The sequence below is a fragment of the Drosophila persimilis genome, unplaced genomic scaffold (genome assembly GCF_003286085.1).
Source record: "Drosophila persimilis strain 14011-0111.01,24,50 unplaced genomic scaffold, DperRS2 tig00000002-arrow-pilon, whole genome shotgun sequence".
Classification (NCBI taxonomy): Eukaryota; Metazoa; Arthropoda; class Insecta; order Diptera; family Drosophilidae; genus Drosophila; species Drosophila persimilis.
In genome coordinates this window covers 9,100,437-9,114,191 of record NW_020825289.1, presented here as the reverse complement: position 1 = coordinate 9,114,191, position 13,755 = coordinate 9,100,437, and the positions used below count along the sequence as shown (strand labels likewise).

The 13,755-nt window shown below is 48.7% G+C and overlaps 5 protein-coding genes across 7 annotated transcripts; 2 read left to right on the top strand and 3 right to left on the bottom strand.

The window, feature by feature from the left end:
* Positions 1-56: 56 nt before the first annotated feature.
* LOC6590152 (uncharacterized protein KIAA0930 homolog) lies at positions 57-4,944 on the bottom strand. Of its 3 annotated transcripts, XR_003408491.1 has the most exons (8): positions 4,447-4,944; positions 3,940-4,106; positions 3,451-3,873; positions 2,941-3,388; positions 853-2,184; positions 589-738; positions 236-528; positions 57-134 (listed from the first exon to the last, which is right to left on the bottom strand). XR_003408491.1 is itself a non-coding variant. In XM_002016283.2 (7 exons), the coding sequence occupies exons 1-7, from the start codon at positions 4,562-4,564 to the stop codon at positions 488-490; spliced, it is 2,679 nt and encodes an 892-aa protein (XP_002016319.1). In that variant the 5' UTR covers positions 4,565-4,944; the 3' UTR covers positions 147-487. The 3 variants fall into 3 exon arrangements, 2 of the variants coding, with proteins under 2 accessions (XP_002016319.1, XP_026842211.1); XM_002016283.2 differs by lacking the exon at positions 57-134 and having other exon boundaries at positions 147-528; XM_026986410.1 differs by lacking the exons at positions 57-134; positions 853-2,184 and having other exon boundaries at positions 147-528.
* Positions 4,945-5,141: 197 nt separating this feature from the next.
* LOC6590151 (nodal modulator 2) lies at positions 5,142-9,338 on the top strand. The gene is made up of 6 exons (XM_002016282.2): positions 5,142-5,284; positions 5,405-5,951; positions 6,013-6,898; positions 6,957-7,135; positions 7,210-8,174; positions 8,235-9,338. Exons 1-6 carry the CDS (start codon positions 5,142-5,144, stop codon positions 9,115-9,117), a joined length of 3,603 nt encoding a protein of 1,200 aa, XP_002016318.1. The 3' UTR covers positions 9,118-9,338.
* Positions 9,339-9,375: 37 nt separating this feature from the next.
* LOC6590150 lies at positions 9,376-10,997 on the bottom strand. Its single transcript, XM_002016281.1, has 4 exons — positions 10,802-10,997; positions 10,251-10,398; positions 9,849-10,193; positions 9,376-9,784 (listed from the first exon to the last, which is right to left on the bottom strand). The coding sequence occupies exons 1-4, from the start codon at positions 10,995-10,997 to the stop codon at positions 9,376-9,378; spliced, it is 1,098 nt and encodes a 365-aa protein (XP_002016317.1).
* Positions 10,998-11,800: 803 nt separating this feature from the next.
* Positions 11,801-13,242, top strand: LOC6590149 (cyclin-dependent kinase 10). The gene is made up of 5 exons (XM_002016280.2): positions 11,801-11,950; positions 12,024-12,096; positions 12,151-12,528; positions 12,585-13,031; positions 13,093-13,242. The coding sequence occupies exons 1-5, from the start codon at positions 11,816-11,818 to the stop codon at positions 13,224-13,226; spliced, it is 1,167 nt and encodes a 388-aa protein (XP_002016316.1). The 5' UTR covers positions 11,801-11,815; the 3' UTR covers positions 13,227-13,242.
* On the bottom strand, positions 13,219-13,638 carry LOC6590148 (39S ribosomal protein L42, mitochondrial). The gene has a single exon (XM_002016279.2). It carries the CDS (start codon positions 13,636-13,638, stop codon positions 13,261-13,263), a length of 378 nt encoding a protein of 125 aa, XP_002016315.1. The 3' UTR covers positions 13,219-13,260.
* Between the last annotated feature and the right edge of the window lie 117 nt (positions 13,639-13,755).

The window sequence follows — 13,755 nt, the reverse complement described above, 5'->3', positions numbered from 1 at the left end:
TCTTCAAGTCGGGCAGCAGCCCGAAGCCGGATGTCACTCCGGTGATCTCGCGCTTTCTGATTAAGACTACTATTGGGTGAGGGTTTCGGCTACTTCGCTCCTTTAATATAGGTACGCTCCGTCATGTCCGTTTTCTATTAGTACATATATATATTTTGTGGTAAAATTTACAAATAATATTACAATTACATATCTACTATATTCCCGGTAACATTTTTCATTGTCGTCCTCATACTTGTATATAGTTTATAAATTTGTTGGTTGGCCTGCATCGACTACAATGCGCTTAGGAAACTCAACGTTCGTCGTGAGCGAAGCGAATAAACTGATAAATAAACTGAAATACGCGATTGGGAGACAGCACAACGAGTTAACTGATAACTGATCACACGACTGGGGCACTCGATCGAATAAAGAATACATATATGTACGGGATAAGAGAACTATAAAGCATAAAGGCAAATCACAATCGCAAATGAATGTAATACTAAAAGGTCAGAATGGGCGTCTCCCGATGATCCAGCAGATCTGCAATAGAGTGTTTCAATGAGAGACACGGAACTGATGGGATTGTGCCTTCGGTCTTACCCTTCGCAATGCTCCACCAGGGCAGTGTCACATAGGTGAGGAATGCATTCAGCGGCGTCGACTGCTGACGTCGATTCTCTTTCCAGAAATGAAAGGACTGCGTAAAGCCGCGACTGGTCCACAGCGGATTGTAGGCGCCATCGTCGAGCTCTAAAAGTAGAAAAACGCACACATAACATCAGTTTCTGTCTAAATCGGAAGCAAATGAGGCTACTGGCATGCATTTGAGTTAAAGGAATATAAAAAGGAATCCTTTGCAATGACCTTTTAGGGTCTTCTTGGGCACATCGCACCAGTAGTAAATATTAGTGCCGTCCGGGGTGCGGCGCTTGGGCACCAGGTGTAACATCTTGCTACTGTGCGCCTGCTTGGAAGTGCGTGGTAAGGTGGCACTAGACTCCTGGTTGCCATTGGCCACGTCCAGCATCGGTGTGACCTCCGTGGGCGAGACGACAGTGTCTGCCAGCTCATCGTTATCGTTCACGTTGCCGGACGGACTAGCCGGCTGCAGTGGATGGTTTTCCGGTTCGACAGGTACGAGGACAAACTTCTCGAAGCGTTGCGAGGGTGTCTTGGGTGACTCTGACTCCACCACAGGCAGCTCTTCGCGACCTCGCACGCTGATCATCAGCTTGCTTTCGCTCTCGCTCATGACGGCCATCTTGGGTGCCCCGGTGCCCTCAGATTTGCTGCCATTCAAGGAAGTGGCATCGTCGGCTATTTCATACTCCTCCGTCTTTGCAGGAGCTGTTGAATTTGGCGTTTTTGCATTGTTATTGTTTCCAGCCTCTGCCTTCGATGGAGCGTTCGATTTGGTCTTGCCCTTGTCAATTTCCTTGTCCTTATCCTTGCCTTGTCGTAGCCGCTTGGGCGACATCTTGGACAGGAAATTAGTCGTCGATCCGTTGGATTTCTGGTTAGAAGACTTCTTGTCGTTCTCCTTGTTCTTATCTTTCTCTTTGTCTTTGCCCTTGTCCTGATCCTTAGCCTTAGCAGGGCGCAGTCTTGGGGTAATTATCTTCTTGGTGGCTACCGGCAGACTCGTTCTGCGATCGGCTGCACTGAGTGAGGCGCTTCTTGTGATGCTTCCGCCCAGTGGCTTGCGTTTGCTGTCGGCGGGCAGTCTCAGGCTGCTTCGCTTGTCCACCAGCAGTTCGCTCTCCACACTCAAAATACTGGTCTTTGGCTTAAGACGAGACTGTCGCTTGTCCGGCATCTTGCTGAGACAGGCAGGCGTCTCATTGGACGGATCCTCGCATCTGGGACAGTACATCTCGGACATCTCCGGGGTGTCTGAGGTCTTGGACGATGCCCAGCGCTTCTTACACTTTTTGCCGCCAAAGCAGTTGCAGCCCGTGGTCGTGCTCGTGCCGGATTGATCGCTGGCCACAGTCACCTCAACGGCAGCACTTAGGGGTGGTGGAGTAACAGCTGGAACAGCTGCCGCTGCAGCTGCACAGTCACCGTCACCACAACCTGGAGATTCGTGTGTCGGCCCCTTGTCTAGCTCACTCGTTGCGGGAGCGAGCGTATCGGAGCACTTCGGATTCGAGTGCAGTTTTGCCGCGGAGGCCGAGAAAGCAGGACGTTGCTGATCTACAAGTAGATATAGATCGGTTTTTGCGTTTATAAGCATTGATACATCGACACACATGTACAACCGAGGATCGGCCCAAGCAACTTACAAATAATTGGCAACAGAAAGCAGTTAAATAATAAACCAGAAAGGGGCGACATATGTAGATATTCTAGGGGATCGAGTGTTTTGTGGAGCTTGATGACAGGAATGAAACGGTTCACCACCACAGGAAGAATTGGGGTCAATGAAAAGCTATTCTATCTCTAAGAACATTCTCTCAAGGGGGGAAAGTTCTCGAATGTTTATCCATTTCCATTCTCATTTATTCTTGACAAACTTTTCCCTCTCGTGTGTGTACATTGAAACGAAAGAAACGGAAAAGGTATTCAGGAAATCAGGGTAACGGGTATAACGAAATAATTTTGGGTTGTCCTTGTGTATTATTTGTCCTGCTTTCTCGGCAATGTCAGGGTGTTCTTTATATATATACTCTGGCGTCGCTTGGAGGTAGATTAAAGTATATATATAAATTTGATAATTGGAAATAGGTAAAGGAAAATCATCGATGGAACCACAACACATTACGAGGAACAACTCAAGAATAAACAGAACGGAACGGAAAGGAAAGGAGCAGGCAGAAGAAGCGGCAAAAACTACGGCAATGAGTGCAAGGCGGCACACGTACAAATACGAATGTGAATGTGGAAAGCATGCAACTAAGAAATGCTCAAATGAATAGAAAAAATAAGAAAATAGTTTGGATTGGGACTAACCGTCGCGCAGATCACCGGCCTCGATCTCCGATACCTCGCTGGCCAGCGAGTCCAAGCCTTCGTTTTCGGAGCGTGCCTTTGCGCCGACATTGGAGCTGGTGCCGCTGCCCACCATATCCTGGGCGTTGGCATTCTTTGTACGCCAGCCGTAGCGCGAGAAGTTGTTCAGATTAGCGCTGGGGTCGCTGAGCCGGCGTTGGTGACGGTAGGTGCAGTAGTCATCGTTCTCCTCCTCCCACTCGTCCCACATGTCTGTGGCACAGAAGCCCGGCTCGCTTGTGGGGGTCTCCACGCCGGATCCCTTTGGCTTGGTCACGGCCATCTCGGCATGACCCTTTCCCTGAGGTCCCTTCATGCGGACAAACTCGCAGCGTGTCTGCACTCCGGCTCCGCTGCTGAACAGCCCAAAGGACATGCGCTGAGCCACCTTTGAGCTGAGACTCGATTGCTGCAGAATGAAACGAACAGGAAATTACAAGATGGTTATGTTTTTGTGGCTTTCAAACTAACCCTGGCATCGTACACCTTCTTTAGGGCATCGTAGCGTATGGATCCCAGGAAGATTACGCCCTGAACTGACCCATCCTTATCGTTGGCCACCAGCTCAACGCACACCATCTCGCCATCGCGCACCAGTATGTCGCTGAACACCTCGTCGAAGTTGTCCACCATGAAACAGATGTGTGGATACGTTATCTCCTCGCCCTCCCCCTTGGTGTCCATCTTCCTTCGGCTAGGACTGGCGTAGACGCGCTGAGAGTGCCTGCGTAGTACCTGCAGCTCCTTGGGCGACGTTCGGGTGCAAATGGCCAGCGTCAGGGTGTAATCAAACTGGTGAATGACCATGTTGAGATAGACCGTTTCCTCCCAGTCCACATCGGGATCGCCAATGGGCAGTTTGCGCGAGTCCTTGCGGAATACCTCTACCTCAGTCTTAAGAGGATAGGGAAACAGTATTTAAAAGGAGGGTCAGAGAAGAGGTCCACCTGCTGGACTCACCTCATATTTTGGCATGTGGCGTGAAGAGCTCTTCACGTGTTTCTTTCGCACGAAGAAGAGCAAATCGTCCGAATCGATGCTATGCTCGGGTTCTGTTTGGAAGAGGAAGTGGCGCACAAAGAGATCCGTCCAGTAGGTTGTGCCCTGGAGCACCACAAAGCCGCCATCTGCAACATTATCAAAAATCAGTTGTATGTTCCTACGCATTTCACTAGGGAGCTGCCCGACAGGTGAACAGCTGTTGGGAATGACACCCACCACCCCCCGCAATCAAAAAAGGACACGCCGCTTACATAAAGGAAAACAAACTGTGGGCCAAAAAAAAAAAGTGGAGCGGAACACACACTGACACACAGCCAGTTGTAGGTACAGACAAAAGGCAGACACAGAGACATACTCTCCCTTAGGGGTTGCGCTGACAAATCGATAATGTGCAAATGTAGACAAATTTTCTCAATACGAAGAAGAAATGAAAGTGGTTAAGGATACAGGAGTCAGGACACGCACCATCTTTGAGCAGCTGCCGCATCTCCTTGGTGCGCTGGAAGTTGATGTCCTCCAGCAGCTGCTGCAGCGGCGTCTGGGAAGCCTTGAGCAAGGCGGCTGCGGCGCTGGCTAATGCCATTCTGACGGGGGATTTCCTCTACGATGGCGATGACGAATAGCTTGAATTTCGCAATGTGCAACGCTACCAATCCATAGTCGGCGGGCGGGTAGGAGGGTGCAGGTTATATCAATATTTTCAGCTCCCACAGAGTCATTTGTTGGTGCTCGTGTCGCAGCAGCGTCGTGATTTGTTGTATTCGGGAAATCTATTCCGGAGCGAGTGCACGTCGCGAATGAGGCAGGAAACCAACCGCCACAGCTTTCGACAAACCCGCGCCCTTTCCCTGGGATCTTTACGGGGGTAGTTTTCTTATTCTTTCTATCTTCTGCTTGTTATCAGTTGTCAGCTGTTTTGGAGTACAACTGCATTGTCACCCCTTCCTTTGTGTTAAATAATTTACTTAAATACACACTTCTGCAGCAATGAATTGAAGCAAGTCGTCAAGCCAGATTTGTATTGTTTAATGGCTAAATAAACTATCTGTTATAGCCAAAACAAATAGAGTCGGTAGTGTTGGTAAATGCCGATAACATTTATGCTATTCGAATTCGATATATAGATCGTACTATCGATGGGCTTGCACCTCTAAGTCAAAATGAGGTTTTTTTCCGGCGTTATTTTAATTTTATCAATTAAATTATTAGGTGAAATAAACGCACAGTCCAATGAAGTGGTAGGCTGTGGCGGCTTTATAAAAAGCCATGCCGATATTGACTTTTCCAAAGTAGAGATCAAACTGTAAGTTCCCGAAAACTTCGTTGCCCGCTGATAAGATTGTGCGCATGGTGCGGTGCTGGCACTAATTAAATAATAAATTAATGCTCACCCGCCATATTCTTTCAACTTCGGATACCACAGATTGACGAAACAAGGCTCGCTAAAGGATAAGACTGATTGCTCGCCGTCAAATGGTTATTATTTCCTGCCCATTTATGATAAGGGTGACTACCTGCTAAGCATATCCCCGCCGCCCGGCTGGAGCTTCGAGCCGGAGCACGTTGAACTGAATTTCGATGGAAAGAATGACGTGTGCAGTCAGGGCAAAGACGTGAACTTTGTGTTTAAGGGCTTCGGCATAACCGGCAAAGTGGGCCTGGCCACTGGCGGCGGAGCACGTGATGTAGATGTAGAACTTCAGTCTGAACAGGGCGAAGTGAGGCGCACAAAGACAGACATCAATGGCATCTTCTCGTTCACCCCCATCATCCCTGGAAAATATGTAATTAAGGCCACGCACTCGAAGTGGCACTTCTCCAAGGCGGAGCACGATGTCGTGGTTGTCAGTGGCAACACAGAGCTGCCGGAAAACTCTCTGGTGGTGTCTGGTTTCGATATCAATGGCCGCTTTGATACAAGTGCTCAACTCCCTGGCAGCTTAGGCGTGGCTTTGTTCAAAAAAAAGGGAGTAAGTCGAGTGTATGAAGCCTAATCAATCGAATCATTAATCTGACTTTTGTAATTATCAGCAAGCTCTGGTGCCAAAATGCGACAAGTCCTCTGTCGCAGCTTCAAATAGTGGCAGGAGCGAGTACGAGTCTGCCGCCTCTTGCTACACCCTCATTGATAAATCTGGCGAATATACATTCAAGAACGTACCCTCTGGCAAATACCTGTTGCAGGCCATTAACGAGAACACCAAGCTAAAACTTCACCTTAATCCCGATTTCCTGGAAGTGGAAGTGGGCAAGGATACGCTGCAGCTGAAAGAAGAGTTTAAGATTACTGGATTCACCATCTCGGGCCGCGTTTTGGGCTCTGCCGGTGGCGCGCCACTCAAATCGGCCATTGTCAAGCTAAATGGCAAGAAGGTGGCCGAAACAGATGACCAGGGTAGCTACACGTTGCAGAATATCAAAGCGGGGACCATCAACATAGAAGTTGAATCGCCACAGCTGCAGTTTGCTCCATTGCAGGTCAAGGTCCAGATAAACACGGTTGAGCTGCCGACGATTGTGCCCTCCGCTTACGAAGTGTGCGGCAAAGTAGTGTCTACGAATTCCTATGCAGTGGGTCTCACGAAGCTCGGCTCCACCTTCCACACAACGACTAAAACACAGGCGGGAAGCGGTAGCTGGTGCGCCTTTCTTCCTGTCGGTAAGTTCAGCATAGAGGTTCTCACCACGGATGCGGACAAGGCCAGTGGCGTTCAATTCTTCCCCGTGCAGCAGCAGACCGAGGTCAAGGGGGAGCCCATCAATGGCATTACCTTCTCACAGCTTCGTGCCAAAATTCGCGGAGAGCTGCAGTGTCTGCCGGATGCCACGGGCACATGCACCGGGGCCGAGGTCACGCTCCAGGCTCTCGACGCCACCGGACAGCCAACGACAAACAAATGGAAAGCCAAGGCTCATCGTAAGTGCTGACTTTAAGGCTCTGTATCTCTGCTGACTATTGTTGGAATTCTTTCCAGGTGGAAAATTTGTATTTAAGGACATGCTGCCCGGCCCGTACGAGCTGACAATACCCCAAGGAAATCTCTGCTATGAATCGACGCGCGTCTTCCTGAACGTTGCATCCGCCGAGGAGGACGCACCGCCGTTCATTCACAAGGGCTACGAAGTGTCCATCATCTCCAGCCATCGGGCATTGGTTAGTGATTTTAAAAGATAATTCCTAAAATCCACAAAGCAAGCTAAGTGTTCTGTTCATTCTCCCCTATTCAGATGAGGTATACCCACGTTACAGGACCCACGGAAGCAAAGGCACCATCGGAAACGCTGAAAATTCTATCCGGCGTGAACACCTTCTGTGTGTCGAAATACGGCAGCTACGACTTCAAGCTTGAGGGCTGCCATACTTACGATGAATCTTTGCCTTCAAAGTTTATCACCCCAGAGCCAGAACAACTTCAGACGCTGATCATCAATGCGGTTGCCCACAAGACTGGCATTCGCGTGTTATCCACGGAGCCAACGGCTGACTCCATCAAGTTGCTTCTCGAATCAGAGAAACTGGGCAAAGAGACCATCACGCCCACGGCCGAGTCGCACAAGGTAGATGGCAAGTACGCCTACCGCTACGACACCTATCTAAAGCCTGAGGAAGTCCTCCACATTACACCCGTGAGCGATGTGATGCTTTTTGCGCCACAGCACCAGGATATCGTGGGCGGCAGCGACTGTGTTGACATTGCCTTCAACTTTGTGGCTACTAGGGGTCTGATATTGCGCGGCAAGGTGGTACCGGCGATTAAGAATGCCAAGATAACCCTGTCCTTCCCCGAGCACCCCGCGCTGAAGGACATCGAGACACTCACCGCCGTGACTGGCGAGTTCAAGTTTAACCCCATCGATGCGGGCATGGCCTTCGATCTGAAGGCGGAGAAGGAGTCGTACGTGTTCAGCGAATACAATCGTCAGTCGGCATCGTTCAGTGCCCACAAGCTGTGCGAGATTTCCGTAATTGTGAAGGACGAGGCGGGTCAGCTCTTGGGCGGTGTCTTGCTGTCGCTGAGCGGTGGGGAGAGCTATCGCAAGAACCTTGTGACTGGAGAGGATGGTGCCATCAACTTCCACTCGCTGTCGCCCTCGCAATACTATCTGCGACCCATGATGAAGGAGTACAAGTTCGAGCCGAACTCCAAGATGATCGATATAAAGGATGGGGAGACCAATCAAGTCACCCTCATGTGAGTCTTCTTGTTTCAGCTGGAGTCTATACCTTGCTGAACAATGTTGTTTTTCCACAGTGGGAAACGCTTTGCCTACTCCATCTTTGGCACCATTACTTCGCTTAATGGCCAGCCCTTTGCCGAGGTTAATGTAAAGGCCACCGCCGATGAGAGCTGTCACAGCCAGCAGGAGGAGGCCACGAGTGAGTCCAATGGACAGTATCGCATCCGTGGCCTTCAGCCTGGCTGCAAGTACTCAGTTCGCGTGGTGCCCGACAACGAGAGAGTAGAGCGATCTCTTCCCAACGAGCACGAGGTCAGCGTGGGCCATCAAGACGTGCGCGACATCAATCTGGTGGCCATGAGTCCTCTGAAGATTGTGGACATCACGGCCCGTGTGACGGCCACTCTCAACGATCACTACAAGACTCTGCGCATTGTAATGTATCGTCGTGGCAACTCCGACTCTCCGGTGTTCTCGCAGCGCGTGGGCACACCAGTGAATCCCAAGGCCCGCCTGAATCCAGGCATGACTATATTCCTTCCGCGAATTCCCCTCGACGGCAAGAGCTATTTTGTGGAGCTGCAGTCGACGCTGTCGGACAAGACGTACACCTATAAGCTGCCATCGACCAGCTTTGTGGCCGACAGGGGTTCAGTGTTCATCCAGCTGGACTTCAAGCCTGAGGTGCGAGCAGCCGAGACAGATCTGAATCAGAACTCGATCTCCGCGCTGGTTCTCATTGCCCTCGTGGCGATTGCCTTCTTCAAGCAGGATTTGGCCACCAACTTCCTCGCCTTTGTGTGGGGCAAGCTCAACGATCTGGCGTCTGATCTCTCCCAGCGCCACAAGATCAAGACTCAAGTGCGCAAGAACGAGCCGAGAGAGAGCCAGCGAGAGATCGAACAATTGGCGGAGCAGATAAATGCCATCAAAAAGAAAAAGACTAAGAAGATTTAGTCCTGATTGCTGCGTTCTCTCCTTAGTCGATCATCAATTTAGTCACATTTCAAGGTATTCATTTGGTTTTGTTTTTTTCCCCTGTGTAACTCTTGACTCATGGAGATTTCTAGTTCTGTTTTCATATGTAGATGAGGCAAGTTTATTTTGTGTTTCCATTCTGGGTACGTTCTTCACTCTTATAGCTAAAATAAATAAATACAATAAATAGATTAATTGAACACATCGCTCCAACATCACTCCGATCTACGATCCGGACTACTGCATCAGAATGTGCTCGGCAATTGAGCTTAGCATACGATCGCCGCGGCGATTGCGCAGCTTGGCATTTCGCCGCTCAGCCTGCAGGTTGATCTCGTTCTGGGAGTCCAAGCTGCTGGGCTCGGTGGCCGCCTGCTCCTCTTCCTGCTGGCCCTCGGCTTCTGAAGGCTCGCCAGTCTCGACGAATATGCACTCGGGATTCACGGCCGCGCATTCGCTGAAGCTGTTGGCCCTGGCCTCGGGATTGCGCGAATTGGTATACTTCTCGAAGAAGCCGCGTCCCACAATGCGGAAGGCCATGCTGGTCAAGGGGTTCAGCTTTGATCGGAACTCCATTTCGCAGACGAAGCGACGGCGACAAGCCTTGGAGTCGAGGCCCAAGAAGGCGAACATGAAGTCCGCAATCCTAATCGAGAGGTTACCAAGTTTGGTTTCATTTCATAAGGCATCTCCTCAACTGCTATACTCACTGCTCTTCAGCGGGCATTTGACGGGCCACGCTCTCGGAAATCTCCTCGTCCACAATTTCTACCTGTTCTTGTTCCTGCTCATCATCCTCAATCTCAATTTCCGGCTGCTCAGAAGCACTGCGCTTACCACGACGATGCAGATCGGAAGGACCCGTCGGAGTGTCACTATGATAGTCGCCATGGACATCAGAGACTATGTCCGAGGCGGCATAGCTGCTGTAACCGGAGTATGGTTCAAAGCTAGATCCAGAGCTAGAGTCAAAGGATGTCGGCGCATCGTAGTGCTCCGAATGATCGTGATCGAGGGAGTAGGGAATGTGATCGTGATGACTGTACGACGCAGGACTAAATCAAGGAATTATGGAAATTATTATTAGTTTACAATAGGACTACACAACTCACGGATGATCCAGGATGATCTCCTGGTTGCATTTGGCATGGGGCCAGAAGTAGCGCAGACCCAAGTAAATAGCGCTTCCAACGAAGAACGAAACGATCACCACTTTCACCTTGATAAAGTAAGCAATGGCCAAGGGCCAGAGATGGCGGTCTGGAAGAAGCGGGATCAATCAAGATTAAATAATTTCTCGTTGCATCATGGCAGGAAAACTTTTACCAGAAGTTCTACAACTAAATGAGAGCGAGGGGGAACGTGATCTACGGCAATCCATTAAACAATATCTGTGCCCCGATTGAAAGTGAAAAGTGTTAAATGAACGGAACGATTCGTGATCGTCCAATTGGGAAAGATGCGTCTGGTTTGGGATGGGGAGAAACTTTCCAAAGAAAGTGTCAAATTGGCATGTGTGTTCATGTGTACACTCCCGATTATTATTATGCTGATGATCCCAAGTGATCAGAATTGTAACTTTTTAGTGCTAATTTTTGTATAAATGACCCGCTGAACACATCTGGATCTCTCGATTGGATAACCATAACCGAGCTCTACTTACACCAAAACATGTGGTGACGATGCCGACGGGTGCGTCCCTCGAATTCCATCAGTTCCCGGCCTAGACTCTCCCAGCTCTCCGTTTGGTTATCCAAGGCGGCCGGAGGATCAGCGCTTTCCTCTGTTTCCTCGCAGAAGACTAGGGTGAGGTAGAGCACAAGCAGCACAGCCGCATACCAAATTGTATTCTTCTGCATGATGATAGAATAGATGGGATGTGTGTGTAGATAACAAGCTTATATCCTTTGGGCTTTTGTATGTCACTGGAACACTGTTGCTGCAGAACTGAATACTGAATGATGCACCTCGACTGGGGGTTAACGTTTATATACCACCGGCAGAGAGACGATCGGCGCTCGACTCCTAGTTCAGGGTGATAATTGATAGTGCCTTGTTGTTGTGGATTTACGCGAAGAGTTTAACACATGCGTATACAGTGATGACGAACTGGAAGCTATGCTTTTTTAATGCTTGAAGCATGCATTTTATCTAACGAAATTTCTTTAAACTGGTGCAATTTCACTTTCTTGAATCGTGCTCAATTTTCTAACCGTTTTGTTTTTGCTTGAATTAGTAACTATTACGAAACTACGACATGGTTTTTCATTATTTAACATGCGGTAAAATTGTAGCAAACTTCAAAGAACAAATTTGAATTCATTTAATTGGCGCGCAATTTTTGTTCTTTCCCCTAGATGTTCTTAAAAGTTATCGAATTATCTAGTCGATTTTATCCATAGCTTAACCTATTGTAGACCAGTGGGTACGAAATACACTCCACAAATATTATAAAACTTGAAGACTTTTAGCGCAGTTCAAGTGAAAAATATCAGCGCCAATTTTTTTTAAAGTAAAGACAATGGATGGCTCTACAGTAATAATTTACAAACTGTGCTATTTTCCGTGGTTTAACTTAAATTTTGCATAAATAGAGGGGGGTTCAGTGGGTTAAGCTCGTTTTTTTCCATTAAGAATGCCGGGTATAAACCCGGTATAAACAAAATAATTGTTAAAAATGTCGTCCAGCTTGACGTCAAATGAATTGGAAGCCAACCCGGCTCCCGATCCCCAGGCGCCCATCACACGCAAGGGATTTCTTATATCGCTGAAGAACAGTGGAACCCCCATGCCGATCCCAGAGCAGAATTTGGTAAATTTATCAGGCAGTCGAAGACTGCTCAAAGAAATATATTCGTGATTTATATACTTTTTTCTATAATTAGTATGGACGCTGCCGACCCGTCGCCGAGTTCGAGAAGCTAAACCGCGTGGGTGAAGGCAGCTATGGCATTGTTTGTAAGTCAGCCTAAAACCGCATCAAACCGAATAAACCAACATGATTTCTCCCAGATCGAGCTCGTGACACTCGGAACAACGAAGTTGTGGCCCTGAAGAAGGTGCGCATGGACCAGGAGAAGGATGGCCTCCCGGTGAGCGGATTGCGTGAAATAATGATACTAAAGCAACTCAAGCACGAAAATATCGTCCGCCTGCGGGAAGTTGTCGTGGGCAAGAGCTTAGACAGCATATTCCTTGTCATGGATTTCTGTGAGCAAGACCTAGCCTCCGTACTGGACAACATGGCCCAACCGTTCACCGAGTCTGAGGTCAAGTGTATTACGTTGCAGGTACTGCGAGCCCTTAAATATATTCACGATCGGTATATAATCCATCGCGATTTAAAAGTTTCAAACCTGCTGATGACGGACGATGGGTGCATCAAGTTAGGCAAGTAAAGCGAGCGCTATTTCTAGTTTCCAAGCTAATCTTTTTCGCTCTTACAGCTGACTTTGGCCTGGCACGCATGTATAGCAATCCCCCCAAACCAATGACACCGCAAATGGTGACCCTGTGGTATCGCGCCCCGGAGCTACTACTCGGATGCAAAACACATACCACAGCCGTGGACATGTGGTCGTTTGGCTGCATACTTGGCGAGTTACTACTGGGAAAACCAATGCTGCCTGGAAGCTCAGAGATAGCCCAGCTGGATATGATAATTGATCTGCTTGGAGCGCCATCAGAGTCCATCTGGCCAGGTTTTTCAGAGCTACCGGCCGTGCAAAACTTCACATTGAGCCAGCAGCCGTACAACAATCTAAAAACCAAATTCAGTGCAATCGCACAGGCGGGCAGAAATCTCCTCAACATATTGTTCATCTACAACCCCAATACTCGAGCCACAGCCGAAGAGTGTTTGAACAGCAAGTACTTCATTGATCCGCCACAGGGTAAGCTAATCAGCAATAGAATGAATGATCTAAATGATAGAGTAAATCTGTCCACTTGCAGCCTGTGACCCACGCATGATGCCCACATTTCCACAACACCGAAACAATACAGCCCCGCAGCAGGCCCAGACGTCGGCAGACATTCCCATTTCTGATTTGTTAAATGTATTCATAAAGAGACAGCGCATGGATTAAAACGTAAACGAATTTATTATGCAATGCACCCAGTTTACAGGTATGGCCTATCCATGGGCGTCTTCTTGGCCTTCTTGTCGCGAGCACGTGGGAACCAACGGTGCTTTGTGGTGTGTGTCAATTTCGACAGCTCGTAGCGTGCCACTTCAGGATGCTTCCTCTTGAATCCCTGCATCGCCGTCTTCAGTGCAGTTTCCTTGATCACCGCAGAGGTTTGCGCTTCCACAACTTTGGGCAGCGGCTTTGAGTGTTCGTAGGGGAAGGCTGTTTCTGGATGCCAGGCAACTATTGTTTTGCCATTTTTTGTAATAGCCACGCCGTCCACCAGACTCTTGCCTCCGATGGCGTTGCAGTTCACGGCATTTTTAGAAAATAAACGAAAACTTGTGTATAAACGTGCCGCCCAAGCCATTTTTATCAACAGATGAAAAAACGAACTTAGCCCACTTAACCCCCCTCTATTTAAACAGGTGAACAGCTTGAGTTCAACCACGGAAATTATTATTGTTTTGTAAATTATTCTTGTGGA

Excerpts from the sequence above, each read along its gene's own strand:
- LOC6590152 (XM_002016283.2), bottom strand. The coding sequence starts at position 4,564 with ATGGCATTAGCCAGCGCCGCAGCCGCCTTGCTCAAGGCTTCCCAGACG. Across the intron at positions 3,874-3,939 it reads GCCACATGCCAAAATATGAG|ACTGAGGTAGAGGTATTCCG; the intron begins GTGAGTCCAGCA and ends TATCCTCTTAAG. Across the intron at positions 739-852 it reads GCCCAAGAAGACCCTAAAAG|AGCTCGACGATGGCGCCTAC; the intron begins GTCATTGCAAAG and ends TTCTACTTTTAG.
- LOC6590151 (XM_002016282.2), top strand. The coding sequence starts at position 5,142 with ATGAGGTTTTTTTCCGGCGTTATTTTAATTTTATCAATTAAATTATTA. Across the intron at positions 5,952-6,012 it reads CTTTGTTCAAAAAAAAGGGA|CAAGCTCTGGTGCCAAAATG; the intron begins GTAAGTCGAGTG and ends TGTAATTATCAG. Across the intron at positions 7,136-7,209 it reads TCTCCAGCCATCGGGCATTG|ATGAGGTATACCCACGTTAC; the intron begins GTTAGTGATTTT and ends TCCCCTATTCAG.
- LOC6590150 (XM_002016281.1), bottom strand. The coding sequence starts at position 10,997 with ATGCAGAAGAATACAATTTGGTATGCGGCTGTGCTGCTTGTGCTCTAC. Across the intron at positions 10,399-10,801 it reads TCGTCACCACATGTTTTGGT|ACCGCCATCTCTGGCCCTTG; the intron begins GTAAGTAGAGCT and ends CGCTTCTTCCAG. Across the intron at positions 10,194-10,250 it reads GAGATCATCCTGGATCATCC|TCCTGCGTCGTACAGTCATC; the intron begins GTGAGTTGTGTA and ends TCCTTGATTTAG.
- LOC6590149 (XM_002016280.2), top strand. The coding sequence starts at position 11,816 with ATGTCGTCCAGCTTGACGTCAAATGAATTGGAAGCCAACCCGGCTCCC. Across the intron at positions 11,951-12,023 it reads CGATCCCAGAGCAGAATTTG|TATGGACGCTGCCGACCCGT; the intron begins GTAAATTTATCA and ends TTCTATAATTAG. Across the intron at positions 12,097-12,150 it reads AGGCAGCTATGGCATTGTTT|ATCGAGCTCGTGACACTCGG; the intron begins GTAAGTCAGCCT and ends GATTTCTCCCAG.
- LOC6590148 (XM_002016279.2), bottom strand. The coding sequence starts at position 13,638 with ATGGCTTGGGCGGCACGTTTATACACAAGTTTTCGTTTATTTTCTAAA.